The sequence below is a fragment of the Otolemur garnettii genome, unplaced genomic scaffold (assembly GCF_000181295.1).
Source record: "Otolemur garnettii isolate 467f Iridium unplaced genomic scaffold, OtoGar3 scaffold00011, whole genome shotgun sequence".
In the NCBI taxonomy this organism is placed as follows: domain Eukaryota; kingdom Metazoa; phylum Chordata; class Mammalia; order Primates; family Galagidae; genus Otolemur; species Otolemur garnettii.
The window spans coordinates 30,740,736-30,765,312 of NW_003852406.1; the positions used below are offsets into that span (position 1 = coordinate 30,740,736).

The 24,577-nt window shown below is 47.7% G+C and overlaps 1 protein-coding gene across 1 annotated transcript in view; it reads right to left on the reverse strand.

The window, feature by feature from the left end:
- RASGRF1 (Ras protein specific guanine nucleotide releasing factor 1) overlaps nt 1-24,577 on the reverse strand; it is a 114,977-nt gene that overhangs the window by 2,035 nt on the left and 88,365 nt on the right. The window contains exons 23-26 of the mRNA XM_003784570.2: nt 18,679-18,876; nt 14,350-14,429; nt 7,918-8,035; nt 6,804-6,872 (exon numbers count right to left, since the gene is read on the reverse strand). Of these exons, the coding sequence (XP_003784618.1) occupies nt 6,804-6,872; nt 7,918-8,035; nt 14,350-14,429; nt 18,679-18,876 (465 nt within the window). The remainder of the gene's footprint in view (nt 1-6,803; nt 6,873-7,917; nt 8,036-14,349; nt 14,430-18,678; nt 18,877-24,577) is intronic.

Below are 24,577 nucleotides of genomic sequence, written 5' to 3' on the forward strand. Positions count from 1 at the left end.
GGTGTATGTGGCTGGCGCCTTAGCCACTTGAGCCACAGGCGCTGAGCCTAGGTTTTTTTTCTTTTTCTATTTTCAGTAGAGACAGGGTCTCACTCTTGCTCAGACTGGTCTTGAACTCCTAAGCTCAAGTGATCCACCTGCCTCAGCCTCCCAGAGTATTAGTATTATAGGTGTGAGCCACTGCGCCCAGCCTAGAGGGCTTTTTGTTGTTGTTGTTGTTGTTGTTGTTGTTGTTGCAGTTTTTGGCCCGGGCTGGGTTTGAACCTGCCACCTCTAGCATATGGGGCCTGCGCCCTACTCCTTTGAGCCACAGGCACCGCCCAGCCTAGAGGGCTTTTTTAAATACATGCCTGAAACAGTTCATCAAATGCTCAGCCAAAGAAACAATAATCAACAATAAAAGCTTTTGTATTCTATTTTTTAATTTAATTTTTTTTAGAAACAGAGTCTCACTTTGTCACCCTCAGTAGAGTGCGTGGCATCACAGCTCACAGCAACCTCCAGTTCTTGGGCTTAAGTGATTCTCTTGCCTCAGTCTCCCCAGTAGCTGGGACTACAGACACCTGACACAATGCCCAGCTATTTTTTGTTACAGTTTGGCCAGGGCTGGGTTTGAACCCGCCACCCTTGGTATATGAGTATTTCCTACTCACTAAGCCACAGGTGCCTCACAACAATTAAAACTTAATGAGACAAGTCAGGAGAGCAGTAATGCTTATTTGAATTGCCTGTCAGAGCTTAAGGGAAAGTTTAAGGAGAAGGGGGGCAGGAAACAAAGAAATCCTTAACTTCTTTTGGTAATTCCTGAGGCTTTCCAGGGTGTGATGTGACCACAGTGCCTTCTGGGTGTAGCCCCTGTCTGGTCCCTGTGACAACTGTGGCTGATGAACACTCACAGAGCCCCCCAAACACTACTGAGCTGTGTGGGTATTTTTCTCTTAATACATATTTTTTTGAGACAGAGTCTCACTATATCACCCTTGGTAGAGTGCCATGGTGTCACAACTCACAGCAACCTCAAACTTAAGGCTTAAGCGATTCTCTTGCTTCAGCCTCCTAAGCAGCTTGGGACTACAAGGCACTCACCACAATGTCCAGCTTTTTTTTGATTGCAGTTGTTTTAGCTGGCCTGGGCCGGGTTCGAACCTGCCACCCTTGGCTGATGCTGTAATCAGTGTGCTTTGGGCACCGAGCCCTTAATGTTATTTTTTTTTTTATCATAGAAGAAAGGATATAATAATATAAAATATATTTTTGGAGGGAAAAACGCCCATAATCCTACCACTCCAAAAACACCATTTTCATTTTTCTGTCTGATCTAGTTCTGACAATACAAAACTACTTTTGCATAGTCGCAACTATGAAATGGATGGCATTTGGTATGCTTTCCCTTATACTGTTATGAAAAATGTCCATGTTTCCATAACACTGTCTTGAAAGCTGTATTTTTTGGTAGCTGTAATACCACCTCTTCTTGCTGTCCTGTATTTTGCTAAACTCTTCGCCTGTTTGGGGATGCGTAAGCTGTTTTCAGATTTTTTGATGTTTTACATATAAAAGGAATGTGCAATGAATATCTTCTAGGATACAGCCTTTGCCTCAGCTAAGTTTTTTAAACATAAATCCCTGCAGGCAGGATGATTTGGTTTCTTACTATAATTTAACACATTTCTTTCAAGAGTATTTTCCAATTGCCATTGTCAGCAGAATGGCCTTGTCAGCACTCACTGATCATTATTATACTTAAAAAAAAGTTACAGTAAAATCCCCTCTTTTTCCAATGTACTCAGCCCTACTATGAAACTAATTTATAGCTTTCATAGGAAAGCTATAACCCAATTTTAGCCCAAGAATATGGGGAGAATATGGGGAAAGGGGAGAGGGAGGGGAGGGGAAGGGGGAGGATGGGTGGAGGGAGGGTGTTTGGTGGGACCACACCTATGGTTCATCTTATAAGGGTGAAATGTAGAATATAAATGTCTTAACACAATAACTAAGAGGATGCCATGAAGGCTATGTTAACCAGTTTGATGAAAGTATTTCAAACTGTATATAAAACCAGCACACTGTACCCCATGACTGCATTAACGTACAAGCTATGATTTAATAAAAAAATTAAAAAAAAAAGAAAAAAAAGAAAAATCCCTCTTTTTAGTGATCATATTCTGTAGCACAAGGGCGTTTGAGCACCTCTGCTCTTCCTCGCAGGACTTGCTTTCATCTCCCAAGCTTCCAAGGACACCCCCTTCAGCTTGTCAGATATCCTCAGCAAGCCTTCAGAATCACCCTGCTTAGACATCGAGGCCAGAAACCTACTGTTCCTCCAGGCGGCCAAGTTTCGTGCATGAGACAGCAATGCTTTCATAAGGCATTTTTATGAAGTTTGCCCTATTTGGTGTTTGGTGTCTTAAACACCAAAAACAACCCCTTTTAGGTTGGTGTAAGGATCTCATTTTACAGATAAGGCAGGCAAATGTTTTGCAGAAGGTAACATAGCTGATAAATAGCTTTGGCAGGATTTGAACCTACGTCATCCCTGAGTAGGATTGGGCTGGTGTGGGCTGGCAGAGTGGGAGAAGGGAGAAGGAGGAACCTCGGAGGTGCTGGGTACTCTGTGGTTTGCTGCTGTTAATTGGCTGAAGAGGCCACCCTGAACCTAGGCCAGCTGGCTCAATTCCCTCAGAGCTGGTGGACTGGACTTTGGTCTTGTTATTCAGATCACTGTGTGTTTATCCTTCTGACAGCTCTGCCCCAAACGCACAGCCAGACCATCAGAAATATTGTCTCTATTTTTGCTTTTTTTTTTTTTTTTTAAGAAGTCATATTTTCATTTCTTTTATTTTTAAATGAATTGAATTGAATTTATTTTTTGAGACAGAGTCTCACTTGGTCACCCTCAGCAGAATGCCATGGCAGCTCACAGCAACCTCAAACTCTTAGGTTCAAGTGATCCTGTTTTTGCTTCAGCTTCCCAAGTAGTTGGGATTACAGGCACCAGCCACAATGCCTGGCTATTTTTAGAGACAGGGTCTTGCTCTTGCTCAGGCTGGTCTTAAACTCAGTGAGCTCAGCAGTCTACCTGCCTTGGCCTTCCAAGTGTTGGGATTACAGGTATGAGCCACCTCGCCCAGCTCATATCTTATTTTAGAGTAACATTTTTATGTAATTTAAAGAGCCAAGTACTGTTAAACAGTTCATGGTGAACAACAGTGGTTCCCCATGTCCTCTCCCCAGCCCCAGCCTAGCTCTCTGGGAATAGCCACCATCCCCTCCTGTAGAGCGCCAAGTCCTATGTGGCAGCCACCAGCCACCTGCGGCTACTGAGCTCCTGAAACAGGGTTCATCTGAACTGTGGTGTGATGTGGGCTATGCATGATGGGTTTCTGCAAACTCAGTATGAATTAAAAGGTAGTGTTAAAATCTTTTAGATTGAGACCATGTTAAACTGACAACCTTTTGGTTCTACTGTATTAAATAAAATACATTATTATAGTTAATCTCATCTATTTCATTTTGCTTTTTTAAAAGTGTGGTCCCTAGGATGTTTAATATTATGTATGTAGCTCGCACGACAGCCCTTGGAGACATTTCTTGTGGTGTTTATATTAATATTTATGCCTGTTTTTCTTTCTTTTTTTTTTTTTTTGAGACAGAGTCTCACTATGTTACCCTCAGTAGAGTGCTATGGCATCACAGCTCACAGCAGCCTTAAACTCTTGGGCTTAAGAGATTCTTTTGCCTCAGTCTCCCAAGTAGTTGGGACTACAGGTGCCCTCCACAAGGTCTGGTTATTTCTTTTTGTTGTTGCAGTTATTTAGCTGGCCCAGGCTAGGTTTGAACCCGCCACCCTCTGTGTATGTGGCTGGCACTGTAACCACTGTTCTATGGGCACTGAGCCAACTTTTCTAGTTTTTGTAGAGACAGGGTCTCATTATGTTGCTCAGTCTGGTCTGCAACTCCTGGCCTTACTCCTTGGTGTCTTGAGTAGCAGGGACTATGGGCACATGCCACCATGCCCGGCTAACTTTTTGTGTTATTTTTGACAGAGATGGGAGTCTTACTTTATTGCCGTGGCTGGTCTTGAACACCTGGCCTCAAGTGATCTTCCTGGCTCAGTCTCCCAAAGTGCTGAGATTACTGGTGAGAGCCATGATACTTGGCAATAGTTCTGACTTCTGTTGCAATAATGGTTTTTTGGTTTGTGTGTCTTTTTTTTTTTTCCTTTTTCAAGACAGGGTCTTGCTATTTTCCTCAGGCTGGGCTCAAACTCATGATCCTCCCACCCCAGCCTTCCAAGTGGCTGGGGCTACAAGCACATACCCTGGCACCCAGCTCTATTCCAGGAGTCTTTTTTTTTTTTTTAATATTATCCTTCTTAATAAATGTCAAATAGTTTTTATCTTTACAGCAAATACTATTAATACATATGAGGTCTCAAACTCTCCACCCTGGACCAATATGACGCTTCCTAGCACACCATGGAGTTCTAGGCCAGTCATCTTTTACTATGTTCCACATTTTGGGTTTGTCTGTTGGTTCCTCCTGATTAGAGTCAGATTAAACTTTCTTTTTTTTTTTTTTTTGAGACAGAACCTCAAGCTGTCCCCCTGGGTAGAGGGCCGTGGCATTACAGCTCACAGCAACCTCCAACTCCTGGGCTCAAGCGAGTCTCCCGCCTCCGCCTCCCAGGTAGCTGAGACCACAGGCGCCCGCCACAACGCCCGGCTATTTTTTGGTTACAGCCATCATAGTTGTTTGGCGGGTCCGGGCTGGGGATTTGAATCCACCACCTTAGGTGTACGTGGCTGGCGCCTTAGCTGGTTGAGCTATAGGCGCCGAGCCAGATTAAACTTTCTGACACGTAACATAGTTTACATGTCTCTTATTATGCCCGTGGTCTCTCTTTTGTCCATCACTCAAAATCCTAGGGCTCCCTAGCCCCTCCACGTACCTCCCCTGCTTTATTTCTTCCATGGCTAGAATAATTGTTGATCATATTATTTTTTTTACCTCTCAGTCTATTATCTTTATAATGCAAACTCATGAGGCTCAAGAGTCTGTTTCTCTCACTGCTGTGCCCACTGCAGTGTCCACAAGCCTTGCTCACTAAGGATTTGTTGAGTGAGAGAATGAATGAAAAGCAAAGCAATGCAAAAGTGGCCCCATTAGTTAACCTGCTGATTTTTTTTCTTTTACAAAGCAGATCATGAGTTCACAGAACATGGCATGAAACAGATACTTTTTTTTTGAGACAGGGTCTCACTTTATGTCCTGGGTTGAGTGCTATGGTGTCCTACTTCACAGCAACCTCAAACTCTTGAGGTCAAAGCAATCCTTATGCCTCAGCTTCCAGAGTAGCTAGGACTACAGGCACCTACCACAGCACCTGGATAGTTTTTTTTCTTTTCTATTTTTAGTAGAGACAGGATCTTGCTCTTGCTCAGACTGGTCTTGAACTCTTAAGTTCAAGCGACCATCAGCCTTGGCCTCCAGAGTGCTAGGATTACAGGCATGAGCCACTATGCCTGACCAAAACCATAATTTTCTGGTGTTCTTTTGGGTGTGTCTAGAACTGGATTTTTTGTGAACTGCAAACTAGATGGTTAAGATGCTGTATGGGAAGCAGACAGTCACTGGGCGGAGAAAAAAAGGTCATAGCTTTGGGAGCCCAAGAATCAACTGGATTAGCTGATTTCAGTTGTCTTATCTGTAGAATGGGGCTACCAGCACTGGGTATAGATAATGATGTAAGACCAACATCTCAACCATTCTCTATGCAGCCCTGAAACTTTCTAAAAATGCAAACTTACCCAGTGATATGACTTCCTTTCAGGGCTTCCTGTCATTTTTTTTCTTTTTTTTTGAGACAGAATCTCACTCTGGTACCCTGAGTAGAATGCTGTGGCATCATAGCTCACAGCAGCCTCAAGCTCTTGGGCTCAAGCGATTGTCTTGCCTCAGTTTTTCTATTTTTAGTAGAGACAGAGTCTCGCTCTTGCTCAAGCTGGTCTCAAACTCCTGAGCTCCAGCAATCCACCAGCCTTGGCCTCCCAGAGTGCTGGGATTACAGGCGTGAGCCACTGCACCCAGCTGGCTTCCCAACATTTTAAGGACAAAGGTCCAGATCCTCCCAGGAGCCCACGTGATTCAGGCTGGTCCCTGCTCCTCTCTGTAGTCATTCAGGAGCTCTGTCCTTCTCAGCCTTATACAAGTCTGTCCCTCTGCAAGACAGATGTGCCCACCCCAGACAGGAAAACTCTGGGAGTCTTCAGTAAGGGTCTCTCAGCCCTCCATGCAGCTCAGGCCATGGATCCATGTACTACAGCCCCCTGCCTGTTTCCGGACGTACGTGGTGTTTCTTCAGTCCTCCACAAAACACTGGGACGACCTAAATGTCCATCATTATTGAGGACTGGCCAAGACTGGTGACTCTGTTGCCTTTGGGAGGGGAAACTAGGTATCTGGGGCACATGACACTTCACTGTGTGTACTCTTTAAATCTGTGAATTTTGTAACTTGTGAGTATCTTTCAAAAAAAGATGTTATAAACCCTGCCTCTCTTGCCCTGAGGAAGATCAGATATGATTACAAACCTTGTGGCAGGCGAAATCAGATGAGAGTTGCAGGATGTCCGCCTGACCAGGGGACAAGGAATAGGAAAGGTGTCCTTAAAGGGATGGTGTTGAAACTGGGCCCAGTAGAATTCAAGAAGGGGAAGCAGACAGATGTAGAGGTGAAGGGCAGAAGGCAGCCTGCATGGCACCACTGTGAAAGAGCCAAGCAGGGGGGCAGGTTGCACTCACCTTTGCTTGGTGCTCTATTTTGTAGGCAGTTTGTTGAAATTGGCGAATCTCTCGAATAATATGGGATATCTGTGGGAAAAAAGGAGGATGTTGGGAGACACTTTGGTCTCTTGGTGCCACCCCCACTTTGCAAACCCTAAGGGGACATCAACAGCTAAGTGTGAACTCAGTCTCTTAATTCCAACTACCATGCTTTCTGAAGGAAAGCCCTACTGAGCCATCATGGTTTTTTAAACCAGCAGTCTGTTTCCAAGATGTGTCAAGACCTTACAGGTTAATTATACTATGGGATTGAGAAAAAAAAAAAAAACACCTTTTTTTCTGTGACCTAAGCTACTCAACATAACCAAACCAACCCCAGGACTCCAACATAAGTTAACGGATCTGCCACTTCCTAAGTGCTACTATGTGCAAGACACAGTATGAAGGGCCTTCTACTCCGTCACCAGGACAATGCCTCTAACTTAAGTTTGACAGCAAAGCTTTTCCTATGAAATAAAATCTTATGTGGAGGCTTTCTGGTGGGAGGGGGGAAAGAAAAAGACAGCTGGAAGGCCTGCTTCTGTTTGGAGAGGTCTCTTCAGCCACCCTCCCAGGTCCTAGATTTTTTTGGGGAAATTTGAAACCTACGCTCTTAAGAGATGCTGTCTAAGTGATTTTACTTTGGCCAGCAAATGAGTATTTATATGAATAAAGAATGGGTGTGAATAGAGGTGCAGGCTTTGGAATCAGACATGGCTCTGCCCTTACTTGTGGAGTGATCTTGGAGTTGTCACTTGACCTTGCCTAGCCTCAATCTGCTCATCAGTAAGGGGGACGTAATAAGACCACTTGTGTTACAGATAGTCAGGACTAATGGAGGAAGTGCAGGCAAAGCGTGCTCAGGGCTGCAAACCTGCTCAGTAGTGGCAGTGATACTTTTACTGTGGAAGCTGGACTCAGGCTCCTGAATGGGGTGTCCTTGTAGCAGCAGTGACAGTCTTACTGAGGAAGCTGGACTTCCGAATGGGGTGCCCCATGCAGTGGGCTTGGCCTGGGGGCAGTGTGTGGGTGGCCCAGGTTGAGTCTGGGTTTGGACAGCCCTCCTCCCCATGCCCTGCTGGGGGAGACGCACCATCCTCATCTTGGAGAAGTTGACCAGGCCATCCTCCGTGTAATTAGGTGTCCCCTCCTCGATGAAGGCCAGGTCGGTGAGGTACATCCCCAGGTAAGGGACACATGGTGGGTCACAACTTGGAAGCAAATGGCATTAACAAAAGTTTTTCACTTAATAAAGGGAATTTCTGCCAAGAACAGAACATCTTGCATGCATCTTTTGCTTTGCTAGAGGAATGTCTAGTCACTAACAAACAGTACATTTTTGGGTCTAGGATGGTCAGCAGGGCACTGCACTGTGGGGTGGTGGCAGGGGGCTACAGTGCTGGCTGGGACCTCTCACACCAGTTGGGCATCTCAATATGTCTCCTACCTGAGCCAGAAGAACCTCCTCTGCCTTCCTGCCCTCTGTCCCAGTCAGAGGCCTTGGGCTCTGCCATCAGCCCCGCCAAGATCTCTCCTCTCTCTCCACTGAAATACTCTGTCTAAATCCTACCCCTGGATGACCTCCTAATTCCTGCCAGTCACCCACCCTAGTATCCTCTATTCCCTGTGACCTCCTCTCTGCCTCCTGAGGCATTTCCCACCCACCAAAGCACTGAGCTTGGGGTGCCAGGAAGGAAACTTCCCTCTGAGGTCCCTTTCCTAGAAGTGGCTTCTGGGCAAGGATTGGTGATGGTTTCCATAAGTGACTCCTGGGGGGCCATGCCTCTGACTGTGGCTCTGAGGCAGGGTCCTGTTCTGGCTCCTTCACGCTTGCTCCAGGGCGGGTGCTGGTGAGGGTTAATGGGGTCTGTCACGGAGCTGAGTGGTCATGGCCTCCTCTCAGCTCAGCACACAGATGCAGGTAACCCTAACTTCCAGCCTGTCCCACCTTTGTCTCCAAGTGACCATGTGGCCACTCTGGAGGGAGATGAGGCAGTGAGAATGCAGAGCAAGCACAGAAATCTGACCTCTGTCTTTCACCTGCTCACTGTGTGACCCTGGGCAGACCTCTCCCTCTCTGGTCCCGAGGCTCCCGTGCAGTAGCACTCCCGCCAGCTACGGCTATTTCAGGTGGTCTGGGAGCCGCCTTAGGTGATGCACAGATGCCGTTAGGTAACGTGGATGCATAAGGTAAGAAACGTCCGGCTGGGCTCGGCGCCTATAGCTCAACCGGCTAAGGCGCCAGCCACGTACACCTAAGGTGGCGGGTTCGAATCCCCAGCCTGGACCCGCCAAACAACAATGACGGCTGCAACCAAAAAATAGCCGGGCGTTGTGGCGGGCGCCTGTGGTCCCAGCTACTTGGGAGGCGGAGGCAGGAGACTCGCTTGAGCCCAGGAGTTGGAGGTTGCTGTGAGCTGTAATGCCACGGCACTCTACCCAGGGGGACAGCTTGAGGCTCTGTCTCAAAAAAAAAAAAAAAAAAAAAAAAGTCCGGCTGCTACTTGCTCCCCTGTGCTGGGGGCCTCACTTGGGGTGGCTTGGCTTTGCCACTTCTTAACCCTCACCATGCTCCTTTTTTCACTTCATTTTCTTTTCTTTTTCAAAGCAGCAAGTGTTGGAAGCATCAGTTCAGCCAGAATTTAATACCACTGCTTTGTTTTCACTATGTTAATTTTTATTGTGGTAACCTTGTATTTATGGCGAGTGTGTTGGTTTTCCATTTATTGTCACGATATAAAATTTTCTGTCTTGTTTAAATTTATTTAAGTGAAAAAGTGAATTAATTTTAAGGAGGCTGTTAAGTAAACACAGGTACAGTTGGCACAGGTATGACAGAGTCGTGAAGGACATGGACTACTAGGTTACAGACACAGTGCACAGACACATTTTTCCATACAAAGGTCTTGACCCTTTCATGGGTGTTGAAATGTAGAGACCAGATTAGGAAAAAAAAGTGAAATAGAAGGTATCTGAGTCCACCGCATAGAATAAAGGTAAGGTGTATGTTGTTTTGTGGAATTTTTTTTTTTTTTTTTTGAGAGAAAGAGTTTCACTATGTTGTCCTGAGTAGAGTGCTGTGGCATCACAGCGCACAGCAACCTCAAACTCTTGGGCTTAAGCGATTCTCTTGCCTCAGCCCCCCAAGTAGGTCAGACTGTAGGTACCCACCACATTGCTCAGCTATTTTTTTGTTGGAGTTGTTATCATTGTTTAGCTGGCCTGGGCTAGCTTCAAAACCATCAGGCTTGGCGTACATGGCTGGCACCATAAGCACGGTGCTACAGGCGCTGAGACTGTTTTGTGGAAATTTTGTTCCTGTTTTGCATATATGCATTTATATATATGGGTTTTTTTTTTTTTTTTGAGACAGAGCCTCAAGCTATCCCCCTGGGTAGAGTGCTGTGCCATCAGAGCTCACAGCAACCTCTAACTCCTGGGCTCAAGCGATTCTCCTGCCTCAGCCTCCCAAGTAGCTGGGACCACAGACACCCACCACAATGCCTGGCTATTTTTTGGTTGCAGCCGTCATTGTTGTTTGGTGGGCCTGGGCTGTATTTGAACCCACCACCTTAGGTGTATGTGGCTGGCGCCTTAGCCACTTGAGCCACAGGTGCTGAGCCTATATATGGGGTTGTAATTTCAAATATACTATATGTGGGTTTTAAAAAAATTTTTATTTTTTAATGTGGGCTGTTAAAAAAAGTAAAGGATCATCTGGACCCCTGGAGAACTGCTCTGGGCTCTTCTGGCCCTTTGATTATGTATTTTGTGTTTCATTTTTTATTTCCTTTTTATCATGCTCCTATTCTGAAGCCCAGGTTTGTGGGTCTCATGAAGAAATAATCCCAAGATTTGAGAAGTAACTCTGGAGTTAGGAGGTTATGGCAGTTTGCCGACCTATGGGTTCTGAGAGGTGCCCTCCCCTCTCAGAGGTGACAGGTGACCTCAGAGTGCTCAAGGAAGGAGGGGAGGAAGGGAGGCTGGGGAATTGCAAGCTAATTGGGAATGATCAGGGACTCAGGGGGCTTCTGAAGGCCTTTGGGGTCTCTGCCCCCAACCAAACAATGAGAAAGATCAGTGAGGGGGTCTTCCGACCAGACCTAGCTGTGAGTAGATGACATATTTGCAAGTGGCAACTCTCTGTCCTGGTACTGACCTCTGTCCCTAATTATCACCTCTCCAGGGAGCCGTCTTGGTGGCTGGGGGTTGGGAGAGCACTCTCATCAATTCACGTACACCAACCAAACCCAGAGCCATGCAGGCAAATGTATGGGCTTGCCAGGACGGGACAGCGGAGGGCTCCAAAAGGGTGCACTATGAGGGGACTGAACCGTGCTGAGTATGGGGGGCTGCAGGTAGGAAACACACCCAGTGCCTGGTCAGTTCTGAGTCTTCCACGTGGGCATTTTGGCCTCTCTCAGGCAGGGTCCAGCCTTGCTGTTGGCCAGAGCAGACCTAGCAAAGCCATTACGGGGGTGGCCTCCTCTGCTGGCAGAGTCCCACGCACCTATAGCTGACCTTTCAGTAAGCAGAGAGGACATGCCCCCAGCCCATCCTAGAAGCTGCTTCTGGTTTCTGGGAAGGGCCCTATGCCTGGTAACACCTGGCATCCTGATCTTGCCTGTGGTTGTTCAGTGCCCCCAAACTTGATGTTTCTTTTATCAAGAATGTCCTGATAATGTCAAGTGACACAGATCTTGTGGGGTCGCTTGCAGATGGCCAGAGTTGGCTGTGCAATATGCTCTATACAAACTCCTAGGAACGCATTGCCTCCACTCTGCCTCTGCCTGGTCTGCAGCTCCTCCCTCCCTTTGCCCTGCCCAGATGTGGAAATAGCCACTCTAGTGGCTATATTATAGTCGGTATCTCCTCTCTTCTGCCTCCAGACCCACCCAATGAAGGGCCTCAGGAGGGAGTGAAGGGCACTCAGGGCTGGGGTGGGGGTACTGGGCACAGAGCCCTCAGGTACTCGAACTCTGAAAATAGGTTGGAACGGGGTGTGGAGTCCAATTTTGCTTTTTGTCACCTGGACGCCAACTGCTTTGTTGTGTGAGCAGTGGGAGGCTGGGTTTTGCTATGTGGGCACAAGCAGAAAATCAAGATAGAAACAGATACTTGGCCCAGCTGGAGCCCCTGAAACTCTACAACTTTAGCTTTGGACTCATTATATCCATGTAGACAAGTGGATTTTTACCCCAGCAGCCAGGTGACACTCTCCTCCATAGCTGTTCCTATCCTTAATGTAGGAACAAAGGGACAAGCTTTTGCTGCAGCAGCCTGTAATAATAGCCTGTCCTACGTGTTCCTCTAAATCAAGACTTCCTATTCAAATTAAACACAAAAGGTACAGATATGCAAATTGTGCTGGGTTTAGATTAGACAGGGTAGTCAAAACTGGAATTAGCCCCGAAAGTGCTGGTAACCAAAATTCACTGCTAAATTTAGTTCTTGGCCAAATTTTTGTTGCATTGAGCTGTGGGAAGGTTCTGGTTTCTGGGAGGCTGAGAGCAGGCTGCGAGAGCTTAGGCTTAGGGAATGAAGAAGGGAGATAAAGTCACTCTCAGGGAGCCCTGGCAGAGGACTGAAGGGGCAACACATGGCAAAGACTGTTGGTAACCAAGGGACGTTAAAGAGAGTGGCTGGAGAGTGAAGTCTTCACTGGGAGAGGAAGTAGGGCCATTCTCCAGCGTGGGGCTGGCACACATTGGATATTTTAATTATAGACTAAAAAAGATGCCTGAAACTTAAGAATAGGGCTGAGGACCTGCATGGTGAGGCTCACCACAGGGGCTCAGTGTGCTCACAGACTGTCACCAGGCTGCTTAGGCCCCCATGACTGTCCCCTGTCCATGAATACCCAGGGCCTCAGGAGAAGGAGCACAGGAAACATTTGCTCCCAACTTCCTCAGGCCCACTAGGCCAGAGCCTGGTTCATGTGATGGTCTTAGCTCCCAGGCTGCCCTATGCTTCAGGCATAATGTGGGAGAGGGACTTACACGGGCACACAGGTAACCTGAAAGGGGGAAGCCAGGATGGGAACTCTGAGACAGAGGGGGACCACGGAGACATGGAGGCGGCAGTGCAGCAGACAAGGAAGCCATGTAAAAGAGGCCAGGGGTGCCCCAGGGCAGCGGACAGGTTGGTGAGAACATGGTGGGGCAGCTCCCCACAGGCCCTGTGCTTGGGGCTGCAGGGAACCCAGGCAGAATAGAGAAGGCCAGCAGCACAGATGGGTGGAACATCTGTCTGAGACACAAAGTGGAGATGGTCAAGGTGATGGTATACACAGCTGGCAAGGGACAGACCAAGTACAGCAGGAAGAAAACAAGAAGAGGAGGCAGATGAGGTTGGCAGGGGCAGTAAGGGTGGTGAGTAGTGCATCAAATCCACTGCCAAGGGCTGGAGTTGGCTGGTCCCATTCCCAGGATCAGGGGGCCCCACATTGGTTGCAATTGTGTGATCTCTGCAGGGAGGAGAGGCTTCCTGGGCTCAGGGACTCTCTAAGGTCTGGTGAGTTACTGTCAGCAAGGACAGGAAGGGACATTTAGTCAGGAAAAGGAGGGCAGACTAGTGCAGAAGCCCCTAAGAGGCAGTAGCAAACCCTGACATTTCACAGGAGAGTGTGGCCACGTGAGCAGCAGGTCCCTGCCTGCCTGAGAGAGCTCACTGGGGCTTCATGGAGACAGCCAAGGCAACCCTCAGAGTGCTGGCCTCGGACACCAGCCTGGGCCAGGTCTGGCTCTATTGCCATGGCCATATGTCCTTGGGCCAGCTACTAACTAGCTCCTTAGTTTCTTGGCCCAGAGAAACAGGATGGAAGGAGATGCTGCACTGTGGTGGCTCTCAAGGGACATGATTTTGACCCCCAGAGGACATTTGGCAATGCATGGAGCTATTTTTGGTGGTCACAACTGCGGGTTGGGGAGCATTAGCATCTTGTGTGCAGACACCAGGGCTGCTGCTAAAGATGCCACAGGGCACAGGAGAGTCCCCAGACAGAGCATCATCCCAGGGGAATGGCCAGAGCACGAGGCTGTGCAGCCCCACCTCCCCCCAACGTGGGGGCACTCTGCAAGCTGAGGGGCACGTCCCTGATTCCAAGATGCCAAGTCCATGACATGCACTCGAGCTCAGAGGACTTATGGGTGGGCGGGAAGGGAAACAATCACATTAAACACACTGACATTAAGACATATCCTGCTGTCAGAACTGTTAAAATATGAGAGAATGTGCATTTTAGAATGAAGGGACCTGGCATCACTGTTATTATCATAGCTACTGTGCTTCCGGGATTCCAGGGTTCTTCCTGTGCTTTGCCTGAGAAATGCCACTCAATCCTGGAATTTCTTTGGCAGACAATGGGGAACTCCACCTTTGGGGGCTGGGAAAGCCTAGAGGTCTTGTGGGTAGACAGAGGAACAGACAGACAGACCGCCTGCCCCGGCTGGGGTGGCATACGAATTCCTCTGCAATCTGGGTCTACAATTTTAAAAATAACAGTGACAAAATGACACGCACTTACTTTTTCAGAGCTTCTCTGAGATTCTTAAATCTGCCCTCTGATGACACAAGCTTTTGCAGCTTATCAATCAAAGCTTTTGTCTAGAAGGAATCAGAAGCATTTACTAACACACAGCACATGCCATGGCCCAGGGCCCAGGGCCCAGGCCCTCGTCCAGCATGCTGCCCTCCAGGTCTCCAGAACCACATTCCTTTGGGTTTGGGGACTTCCTGGGGCTGGGACCTTTGCCCCTAACTCCCTAGGAGTATTTGTTTTGTGTGCTTGTGCTCCCATGTCCTTGAGAAGCAAGGAAGTGGGCATAGGGGACTTGAGTGAAGATTTAGCCTTTGGAAATGCTGTGTGATCCTGAGACCTGCTGGCTTAGAAGGACCTGCTGGGTGACTGACTCCCAGGCCTGCACATAGAGCAGGGGATGGCCGATGTTCCTTAACGTGATCTTTTTTAAGAATTGCAGCCAGAAGATGTGACCCTCTTCTTGCACCTTCCTTTCCATGTACACCACCCAAATTTAAGTATCAAGAAAAAAGATGGCAGATGAACTGATCAACAAAGAAGAAAAGGCCTGGGTATGGAGGAGGAAACCCATGGGTAAGGGGTTTACCAAATGACCAAGCCAGGTCCAGTACACATTGGTCTGGAGCAGTGTTTCTGTGGCTGGAGTTTGTCTGAAGTGACCAGACTGTCCCACAGAGAGAGCCCTGGGTCCAATGAGCAGTGAGGTCTTACATTTCTCTCTCTGCATAGCCTGAGGGAAATACTTTACATATGGGGCCCTGGCAGCCTCATTTATAAAATGGTGACATAGAACAGAAACTCCCTTTCCAGCTCTGCTGCTCAAAATCCAGAATGTGATAAGAAACTATACCAGAGATAAGCCATGAGTTATAAGACCAGAGTGCCAGTAGGGGAAGGGCAGGGGCCCTGGCCCCAGAGGCCAACCATACACAGAGTCTAGTCTTTGGGTCAGATTTGAGGGATGCAGGCCAGGCCAAGTGCATGTGCAGTCTTTGGGTCAGATTTCTGGCTGGGGAATCTGCCCACAGAAAATAAGAAGCTTCCCTCTGATGGAAGAAAAGAGGGGACAGGGTGGCCCCTTCTCTCCCTTAAACCGGCTTGCCTAAAGCTGTTGAACAGCATTATGGCCAAGTCTGCACTCCTTTCATCTCAGGGCTTCATAGGTACAGAGCCCTGGTCCCCTGGTTTGGGCTGACCCTGCTTACTCAGAGCACAAGTGTGTTCTGGATCTGGTGAAAGAGACATGTGTCAGGATAGCGTGAGCCATACTGAGTCAGGTGGACCATCTGCTTCCACTTGTGATGTCTGCTCAGATGCTGGCAAAGCCCAGATGCCTGGCCACTGCCACCCCAGGTCCAGCTTCCCTCCCACTCTTGATCCCTTTCCAGAGCTGCATCCTCCTTGCTGTTCTTTCCCACCCACCTGCAGGGAATGGCCTGGTGTGGTGCCAGGTCAGATGTGGGGGCTGAGTCAGGAAACCTGGGGCCTCTCCAGGCTGTCACCACCCCCCTGACTTCCTGCAGGGAAACCACTACGCCTCTTGCCTTGCTGGGCCTCAGTTTCCACATTTTATGGGGATTGCAAGGGTAGGTACAGATGTTCCCTAAGGGCAATACTAGTTCAGATAGCCTAGAATTGTGGGAGACACAGAGGCATGGTCAGGGGCCCACACAGCTCCTGGGTCACACAACCCTGAGTGAAGTGTCACTGTGCTGAGAGGCCATGAGGGATACAGAGGGTATCCCAACATATGGCTTTTCTGTATGCCTGGGACAAACGTGTGGCTCTGGTCTGGGCATGTTTTGATTCCTTCCACATCCCTGTGCTTGCTGTGTGGGTTGTCATGCTCTATCCAGGAAGGACCTCTATGGCCTGGGAGACCATAGAATTTTCCCAGACGCTACTTAAAAAGTGAGTTCCAATTGAAGCAGCTTAAGCACCTTATTGCCGGGCCAGAAATGTCCGTCCTTTGATGTTCCTGGGACACCAAACCTCAGGGATCTCAGGAGTCTCTGCTGGGGTCTGTACACTAGTGTGCAGAAATGAGGGAGGGACCCTTGGGATAGATATGTCACTGAAAGCAGGGACCAAGCCAGGAGCAGTGTCGGGAAGAAAGATGATAAATGGTCTCCAAACACCATTTCTTCCTGTTCACCAGACGGAAGACTCTTGCTTGGCCCAAAGTGTTCCCTCCCAAAGAGGCCAAATGTATTGTCAATCAAAGCAGGTCTTTTGTTTTTGCTAAAATACAACCATCCTGGGAGAGGTGACCCATAAAAACCCTGTTAGTCACCTGTACTGTGCTACACAGGGATGTCATCACCAGATCCTCTTCTGTGGCAGAGTTTTCTTTTGTTTTTCTTTTATTTGTTTTGCAAAGAGGATGGGTAAGGGGTTGAAAGAAGAAAGGAGAAATGAAAACTCCCAAACAAAACCTGATTGTTAAGCTCTTGCCAAAGGTGGAAGCAGACTTGGATACAATGCTGTTCAACAGCTTTGGGCAAGCACGTTTAAGGGAGAGAAAAAATGAGCTGTTGAGGCAACATGTCAGGCCGTCTAAGACATGAGGCCATTTAGGTGGGTCACAAGTGTCCACAGGATACCTGCAGAGAGATGATGAGCTGCCCTGCTGGTCTGTTCAGGCACTGTGCGGACACACGGGGAGGAGGGGATATGCTGCCAGGGGCCTGCTGGTCTGATCAGGGGCTGTGCAGACACATGGGGAGGGGGAAGAGATGTGCTGCCAGAGGCCTCCTTGCTTTATGGACCAGGCCAGCTGGCCCTAGGTCCTGAGTGACATCCTAGAACATAGGCTGGGCCACATGCTCTGACCAGTAAGTAACCTTCAAGTAGACTAACTTTGTAGTCTCCAAGAAGGGAAGATTTTAGGAAGGCCCCCCAATGTCATAAGGAGGGTGATGCTAGAGAATGAAGCCAAGAAATGCAAGGAGTGTGGGCTCCAGGAAGCCCCTAGTGGGGTGGGGAACTGGAGCCTGGCCTGGAGGGCCTTTGGAAGAGATGGCATTGTCCCTATAGCAGGAGGAGAGAGACATGCACCTAAACTGGGCCCCCAGAGCCTGCCCACAGCCCTGTCTGAACCTTGACAGGTCAGATTAGCCTGGATGACTTGGAGGTTCTGCAGAGCCTTGCCTAAGCCCTGACTTCAGGAGTTCATGACAGCATATGCCATGTGTGGCCAGATGTGCCTGCAGCACTGCAGTTCCACGCTCCCAGCCTCTGTTCTTTCCTCGAGCCTGCTCACTTATCTTCCACAGTCCTTGCTCTAAGCCTGGCATCTTTGCATGTCAGGCAGCAAGACGCCCACGCTCCCTGGAAAGCAAGGGCATCCCTGCATGCTCTGCAGCCTTGCTGTGATCAGGAGCTGGGCTGACCAGAAGGCAGAGAAGTCTCAGGCTGTCCTGAGTTGGCTGCTGAGCAGGAAGGATTCAAGGACATGCTGCCTGCTTGGTACATAGATCATGACCTGCTATTGGTGTGAGGAGGGTAGTGAGGAGCAGGAGCAGGTGATAAAGAGAACAATGAGGGGGACACAGTATATAAGCCCAGAGCAGCCCAGATGAGATAGGTCCCCTTGGAGCCACTGGGTCCTGCGTGGCCTCTCCAGCTATAGTAGCACAGACTCTGCTGTCCAGTTATCAGTGCTCTTGGAGGCTCATCTCAACCATTGGTGGTGCTTGTCCAGCCCCTGCACACATGCAGGTGTGGGCTAGGTATCTACCAAGTTCACTGTTGTGCCCTCCTTTAAGGAGAACTGCCCCCCACCCCATGACCCCAGTGCAGGGAGTTTTATTCCCAAGAAAGAATCTACCTGTGGTTTTTCAGAATCTTGTTTTGAGTGAGTAAAGATCAAGCCCACATTTAAAATGACCAACTATCAGGGACCTGCTAACTCTGGTGGCCAGATGGGCAGGTGAGATTGGAGTCCTGGGAAGGGACTTGCAGAATCATCTGACCACTGTCAGCTTCCCTGCAGATCTGGGCTGGGACCCCCATGCAGATACCACTCTTCTGTCCCAAGTCAAGAAGTGAAGAGCGTTGGGACCAATACTTCCCACTTTAGGGGTATTAATTACTCAAGTGAGAATAGGTATTAATGTCCCTTGAATCCTACTGCCACATCTGGGGGCCTGATATCTGGTCCCAGGAGAAGTAATGCTCTGTCCACCAGAGTGTGCTGCCCCTCAGCCCAGTTCTTTGCCCACATGTGGATGCCCAGTGGCCAGGCCATAGGTCTTCCTGTCCCAGTCACAATCCATCCCCAGGCAGGCAGCGGTGCCAGCCTCCTACCCGCACCTGCTTAGAGACTTTGAGCCACGTCTTCTTGAGCCGGAAGATTGCGCTCCGGTTCATGGAAGAGGTGATCTCCAGCACGGCGTTGTAGTTGTGTAAGCAGCGGCATATGTCGGCCACGGCCACCCATTTCTCGATGGTGCTCACCCTTGCATTGATGTCCTCATTGCGGATGATTTCTGAAGCAATCAAGTTGCTGATCTTTAAAGCCAATGCAGTAAGAAAAAAGTAAGAGGAATAAATGAAGGTGTAAAGATAAATCATGATTACGTGTTTGCAAATACCAAAGAATGAACTGGAGAGCTACTAAAACAACTAATAGAGCTCTTTAGGGTTGCTGGTTAAAGACTCAATACATTATTACAAAAAAGAAGTATTTCTCTATGTATTAGCAATAACCAGTTAGAAAACACAACAGAAAGGAAATTATCTTCAAAATAACAATGGGAACTTGTAAATTATCTAGGAATTTAGATTAATGAGAACTATGTAGGATGTTACACGGAGGAGAAGGTTACAGAAGGATGTACAAGGCTTGCATAACAGAGAAAGAGACCAGATTCCCAACTGGGAATGTAAAAATGTCATTTTTTCCTAAAAACTAATTGAGCTTAACATAGTCCAATATAACATCCAATGGGAGTTTTCTCTAGAACTTGACAAAGTGATTCTAAGGTTCATCTGGAGAATAAACAGTTAAAAAGAACCAAGGTCTGAAGGAATCTCCCATCATACAGCTAGAGCTTAGAAAGGACACACACTTTGAGGCATCACTGGCCTCACATATATGGTAGGAAGGATCTGCAAGGACTTGGCCACCTGGCCAACAATCACATGAACAATCAAATGCAGGTTGGACATGGAGCAGCAGGCGTGGAGTAAGGGTGGGAAGCTGGGGCGTAGAACCGCGGGGAACTGGGATCACAAAAAGATGGACAGCAGGAAGCAACAGACTTTTTATACACTGCTTTGCAACTTTCTGTGAATCTATAATTGTTTTCAAGTAAAAAGTTAACAAACATTACTTATTATTTAAAAAGGTGGTAAGAGGACATTTACAGATAAATAAAGATTATAAGGCTTTACCATCAAGAAATCTTCTCAAAAATGATTTCTGAAGGATGTACCTCAGGAACACTGTGTGGTGGCTCAGGCCTGTAATCTCAGCACTGTGGGAGTCTGAGGTGGGGGGATCATTTGAGCCCAGGAGCTTCAGACCAGCCAGGGCAATATAATGAAACTATGACTCAACCAAAACAATTGAAAAAAATTAGCCGGGTGGGGTGTGTGCCTGTAGTCCCAGCTACTCAGAAGGCTTAGTCAGGAGGCTCACTTGAGGCCAGGAGTTGGAGGCTGCAGTGAGCTATGATCTCTCACTGCACTCCAGCCTGAGTGACAAAGAGTGGATTGCAAAACTACTTAATCATGGAAATACTTACTACTTAAGAGAATCAGGAAGAAATAACAAAATTTTTCTTGCATTAGGTTTTTTTTTTTTTTTTTAAGACAGAGTCTCATTTGTTTGACCCTGGTAGAGTGCCATGGCATCATAGCTCATACCAACCTCAAACTCTTGGGCTCTAGTGATCCTACTTGCCTCAGTAGTTGGGACTATAGGCGCCCACCACAACGCACGGCTATTTTTAGAGATGAGTCTCACTCTGGCTCAGGCTGGTCTCGAACTCGTGAGGTCAGGCAATCCACCCACTTCAGCCTTCAGAGTGCTGGGATTACAGACATGAGCCACTGCACCTGGCTTTGCGCTATGTCTCTCTCTCTCTCTCTCTCTCTCTTTTTTTTTTTTGAGACAGACTTTCACTATGTTACCCTCGGTAGTGTGCCATGGTATCACGGCTTACAGCAACCTCCAACTCTTAGGCTTAAGTGAGTCTATTGCTTCAGCCTCCCAAGTAGCTGGGACTACAAGCGCCTGCCACAACACCCAGATACTTCAGCTACTTTTTTTTTGTTTGTTTTGTTTTTTTTTTTTGCAGTTTTTGGTGGGGGCTGGGTTTGAACCTGCCAACCCGCCACCTCCAGCATATGGGGCTGGTACCTTACTCCTTTGAGCCACAGGTGCCGCCCCCAGCTACTTTTTGTTGTAATTGTCATCATTGTTTGGCAGGCCTGGGTTGGGTTAAAACCTGCCAGCTCCAGTGTATGTGGCTTCTGCCCTAGCCACTAAGCTACAGGTGCCAAGCTGTGTATTTTGTCTCTTAATTAAATTGAAGTAGTTGTTAAAATTTTTCCCATCAAAAGAACACTGAACTTAAAAATAGTTTTACATTAAAGTTATACTAACTGTTTAAATGAACAGATCAGCCAAATCTTCCAGAGAAAAAAAGATAGAAATACCTTCTGATTTATTCTTTGAAGCAAATATTACCTTAATGCCAACACCCGAGATGGGTAAAACAAGCCAGGAAAATTATACACTCATTCATAATGTGCCATGACCACAATGGGTTTTGCTCATGGAATGAAGGGATATTTGAATATTGGAAAAAAATATATAACTGTCATTTACTATATCAATAGATTGAAGGAGAAAAATCCTATGACCATGTCAATATATACAGAAATAAATTTTGATAAAATTCAGGATTTATTCATGGTAAAAACCACTAGTGCAGAAGAATAGAAAAGAATTTTTAATAACTTGATAAAGAGGGCAGGGTGAAGTGGCCCACACCTGTAATCCTTGCACTCTGGGAGACTGGTCTGTTGGAGACCAGCCTGAGCAAAAGCGAGACCCTGTCTCTACTAAAAATAGACAAAAACTGAGCCAAGAAGATTGCTTGAACCCTGATTTGGAGGTTGCTGTGAGCTATGATGCCACAGAAATCTATCAAGTGTGACAGCTTAAGACTTTTGTCTCAAAAACAAAACAGAAAAAACTTGGTAAAGAAATAAGCATCATTCTAGAAGGGGAAATACTTGAAACATTTCCTTTAAACCAAGAACAAGGCACACTCTCCCCCTTTCCATGCCACCTCATACTGGACACAGATGGGACCAGGTGACACAAGTGCCAGCCTGCAGTTGCAGGGTGAGCAGCTCCTTATATTCTGACCTTGGGTCCCTTGTTTGCCCTTCCCTAGTTCTGGCCCTGGAAGTGGTGATCTTAGCCAGGACTACCAGGCAGGAGGACAGAGAAATTCAAGGACTGGAAAATAGCAAATAGAACTGTACCGGGATAGATGAAGAAAATCACCACTCTGGCGGTGCACATTCTGTGCTTCTGAAAATACTGGATTTGCACAGAAATGGCCAGATGCCAGCAGTTTGAGGGCAGCTTCCAAGATAGACTGTGTGCATTCAAAAGAAAGCTGACCTCCCTGAGCCTCAATTTCTCCATGCATAGAATACAAGGATTAAACATGACAGTGCTTACAAAGCCCCTAGCAGAGTGTCCAACATGTGGCAAACACTCAGTGAATGTCACATCATGTTCTTTTTTCCTTACTTGTGACCTGGGAGCACAGTGGGACAGGGGAGTGGAGAGTTTGATGACTGGTACTGACCAAGTGCGGGTAAGGTGCGGTCAGATTCAGGCCTCTGTCAGGTATGTTTCCCGGGGCCCTGCCAGGTGTCCCTATTCTTCTCTCCCCAGAGGCACGTGGGTCTCCTTTCTGCTGCTGTGTTTACTATGGAACTTCTGGGTGCCCAGGGCTGGGAGGACCCTGAGGGCTCCTCCCCTGAGCTGCCATACCTCGGTCTTTCTTGTCTCCTTCAGGCTGCCGAGGACCCTCCAGGACAGCATGTGCTTGCTGGGGTCCTGTCCTGTGCCTGGGCTGATCTGATGTGGCCCTGGCCAGGCTGTTAGGATAAGTGCAATCATGTGCTCCACCTCCAGTCATCAAGGGCTCTTGACTTATGTTGATGATTAAACCCGGAGGAACGAAGATGATGAGAGCAAATGTTCTCAGCACCACCAGGAGGTGGGGAGCACGGTTCCTGTGATTCAGGGGCTGGGGCTTGTGCAAACATGAGGAGGATGTCGGGAGAGGGTTGTTCTCACACACAGCTGTTTCCCATTATGAAGTGATGTTAGCAAAACTAGGGCATTTGCCCTTCTGGAGTCTAGGTTTCTTTTTTGGAGGAAAGGGACTTACCTTGGTGTCTTTTATTTACTTGTTTACTTTTTGTTTTTAAAATTAAATAACTATGTACATTAATGCAATTCTGGGGTACAGTGTGCTGTTTTCACATACAATTTGAAATATTTTCATCAAACTGGTTAACATAGCCTTCATATCATTTTCTTAGTTATTGTGTTAAGACGTTCATAATCTACTCTTAGAAAGATTTACTTGTACCCTTGTAAGATAAACAATAGAAGTGATCCCTCCAATCACCCTCCCTCCACCCATTCCCCCCACCTCTCCCCTTACCCCCTCCCCATATTCTTAGGCTGTTATTAGGTTATAGATTTCATACTTGTTTACTTTTTGAGACACAGTCTTGCTCTGCCACCCATGCTGGAGTTACCTTGGGATCAGCCAAACTCCTGGGCTAAGGTGATCCTCCTGCCTCAGCGTCCGAGTAGCTGTACTGCAGGCTCCCACCATAACACCTGGCTAGTTTTTTATTTTTTTTTCAGTAGGGACACGGTCCTGCTCTTGCTCAGGCTGGTCTCGAACTCCTGAGCGCAAGCGATCCCCCCACCTCAGCCTCTCAGAGTGTTAGGATCATAGGCGTGATTATAGAATTATACCTTGCTCAGAGCCTTGGTTTCTTTTGATCTAAAATATGATAACAGCTCCCATCTTTTCATTGGCCTGAGCTTTATTTTATTCATTTATTTTATTTTTTGAGACAGAGTCTTACTCTGTTACCCTGAGTAAAGTGCGGTGGCATCATCATAGCTCACAGCAATCTCAGTCTCCTGGTCTGATTGTCTCAGACCAGTAGCTGAGACTAACAGATACTCACCACATCACCCTGTTAGTTTTTCTGTTTTTAGTAGAGATGGGGTCTCACTTTGCTCAGGCTGGTCTTGAACTCCTGAGGTCAAGTGATCTACCCCACTTGGCCTCCCAGAGTGCTAGGATTACAGGCGTGAGTCACCTCGCCTGGCCCAGTCTAAGCTTTAAATGAGATTATTATGGATATAAGGCTAGGCATGAAGTATGTATCCAGTTAGGGGAGCAGTTAGCACTTTGATTAAAGAACTTTGCAAATGTTCCCTGTGGATGTGAATCATGAGTCAGGAAGACCCGGGGACCTACCTGGTCCCCAGTTTTCTGCTGCTCCCATATTTCCCTGAGGAGGAATCCTAAGATCCAGGGTGTGCAATGCACCTGTCTGAACCTGGTGCCCTAGGAGGAATGAGTCTGGGCCCTTTGTGCTACATACACTGGGCCCTATCACTGGCCTAGTTTTGGCCCCATCAAAACAGTTATTCCCCAGGAAAGCCAGGGCTGAGGGGTCTCAAGGAGGGAGCTGGATGGGCCAGATACTGAACCATCCTGATACTAGCCAGGGACACTAAGGGGCCTCAGGCTTATGCCCAGGCGTGGTCTCATGCAGCACTGTGGGTTTTGTCTCTTTAATGTTATCCTGTGAGGCTGTCTTACCCTCTTATCTGCAGTGAAAGGCAGGAAGGGGCGAGAGTTAGAATGTAATTTCCATAGTAGTTAAAACTGTTTGCCAAAATTTCAGGAGGTTCCCAGGGCTCTGGGCCATGTCCATATTGAGGGGAAGCTGCCTGCTGCAGTAGTACCAACTGCTGCAGTAGTGCCGCCTGCTGTAGTAGTACCAACTGCTGCAGTAGTACCAACTGCTGCAGTAGTGCCGCCTGCTGTAGTAGTACCAACTGCTGCAGTAGTGCCGCCTGCTGCAGTAGTGCCGCCTGCTGCAGTAGTACCAACTGCTGCAGTAGTGCCGCCTGCTGCAGTAG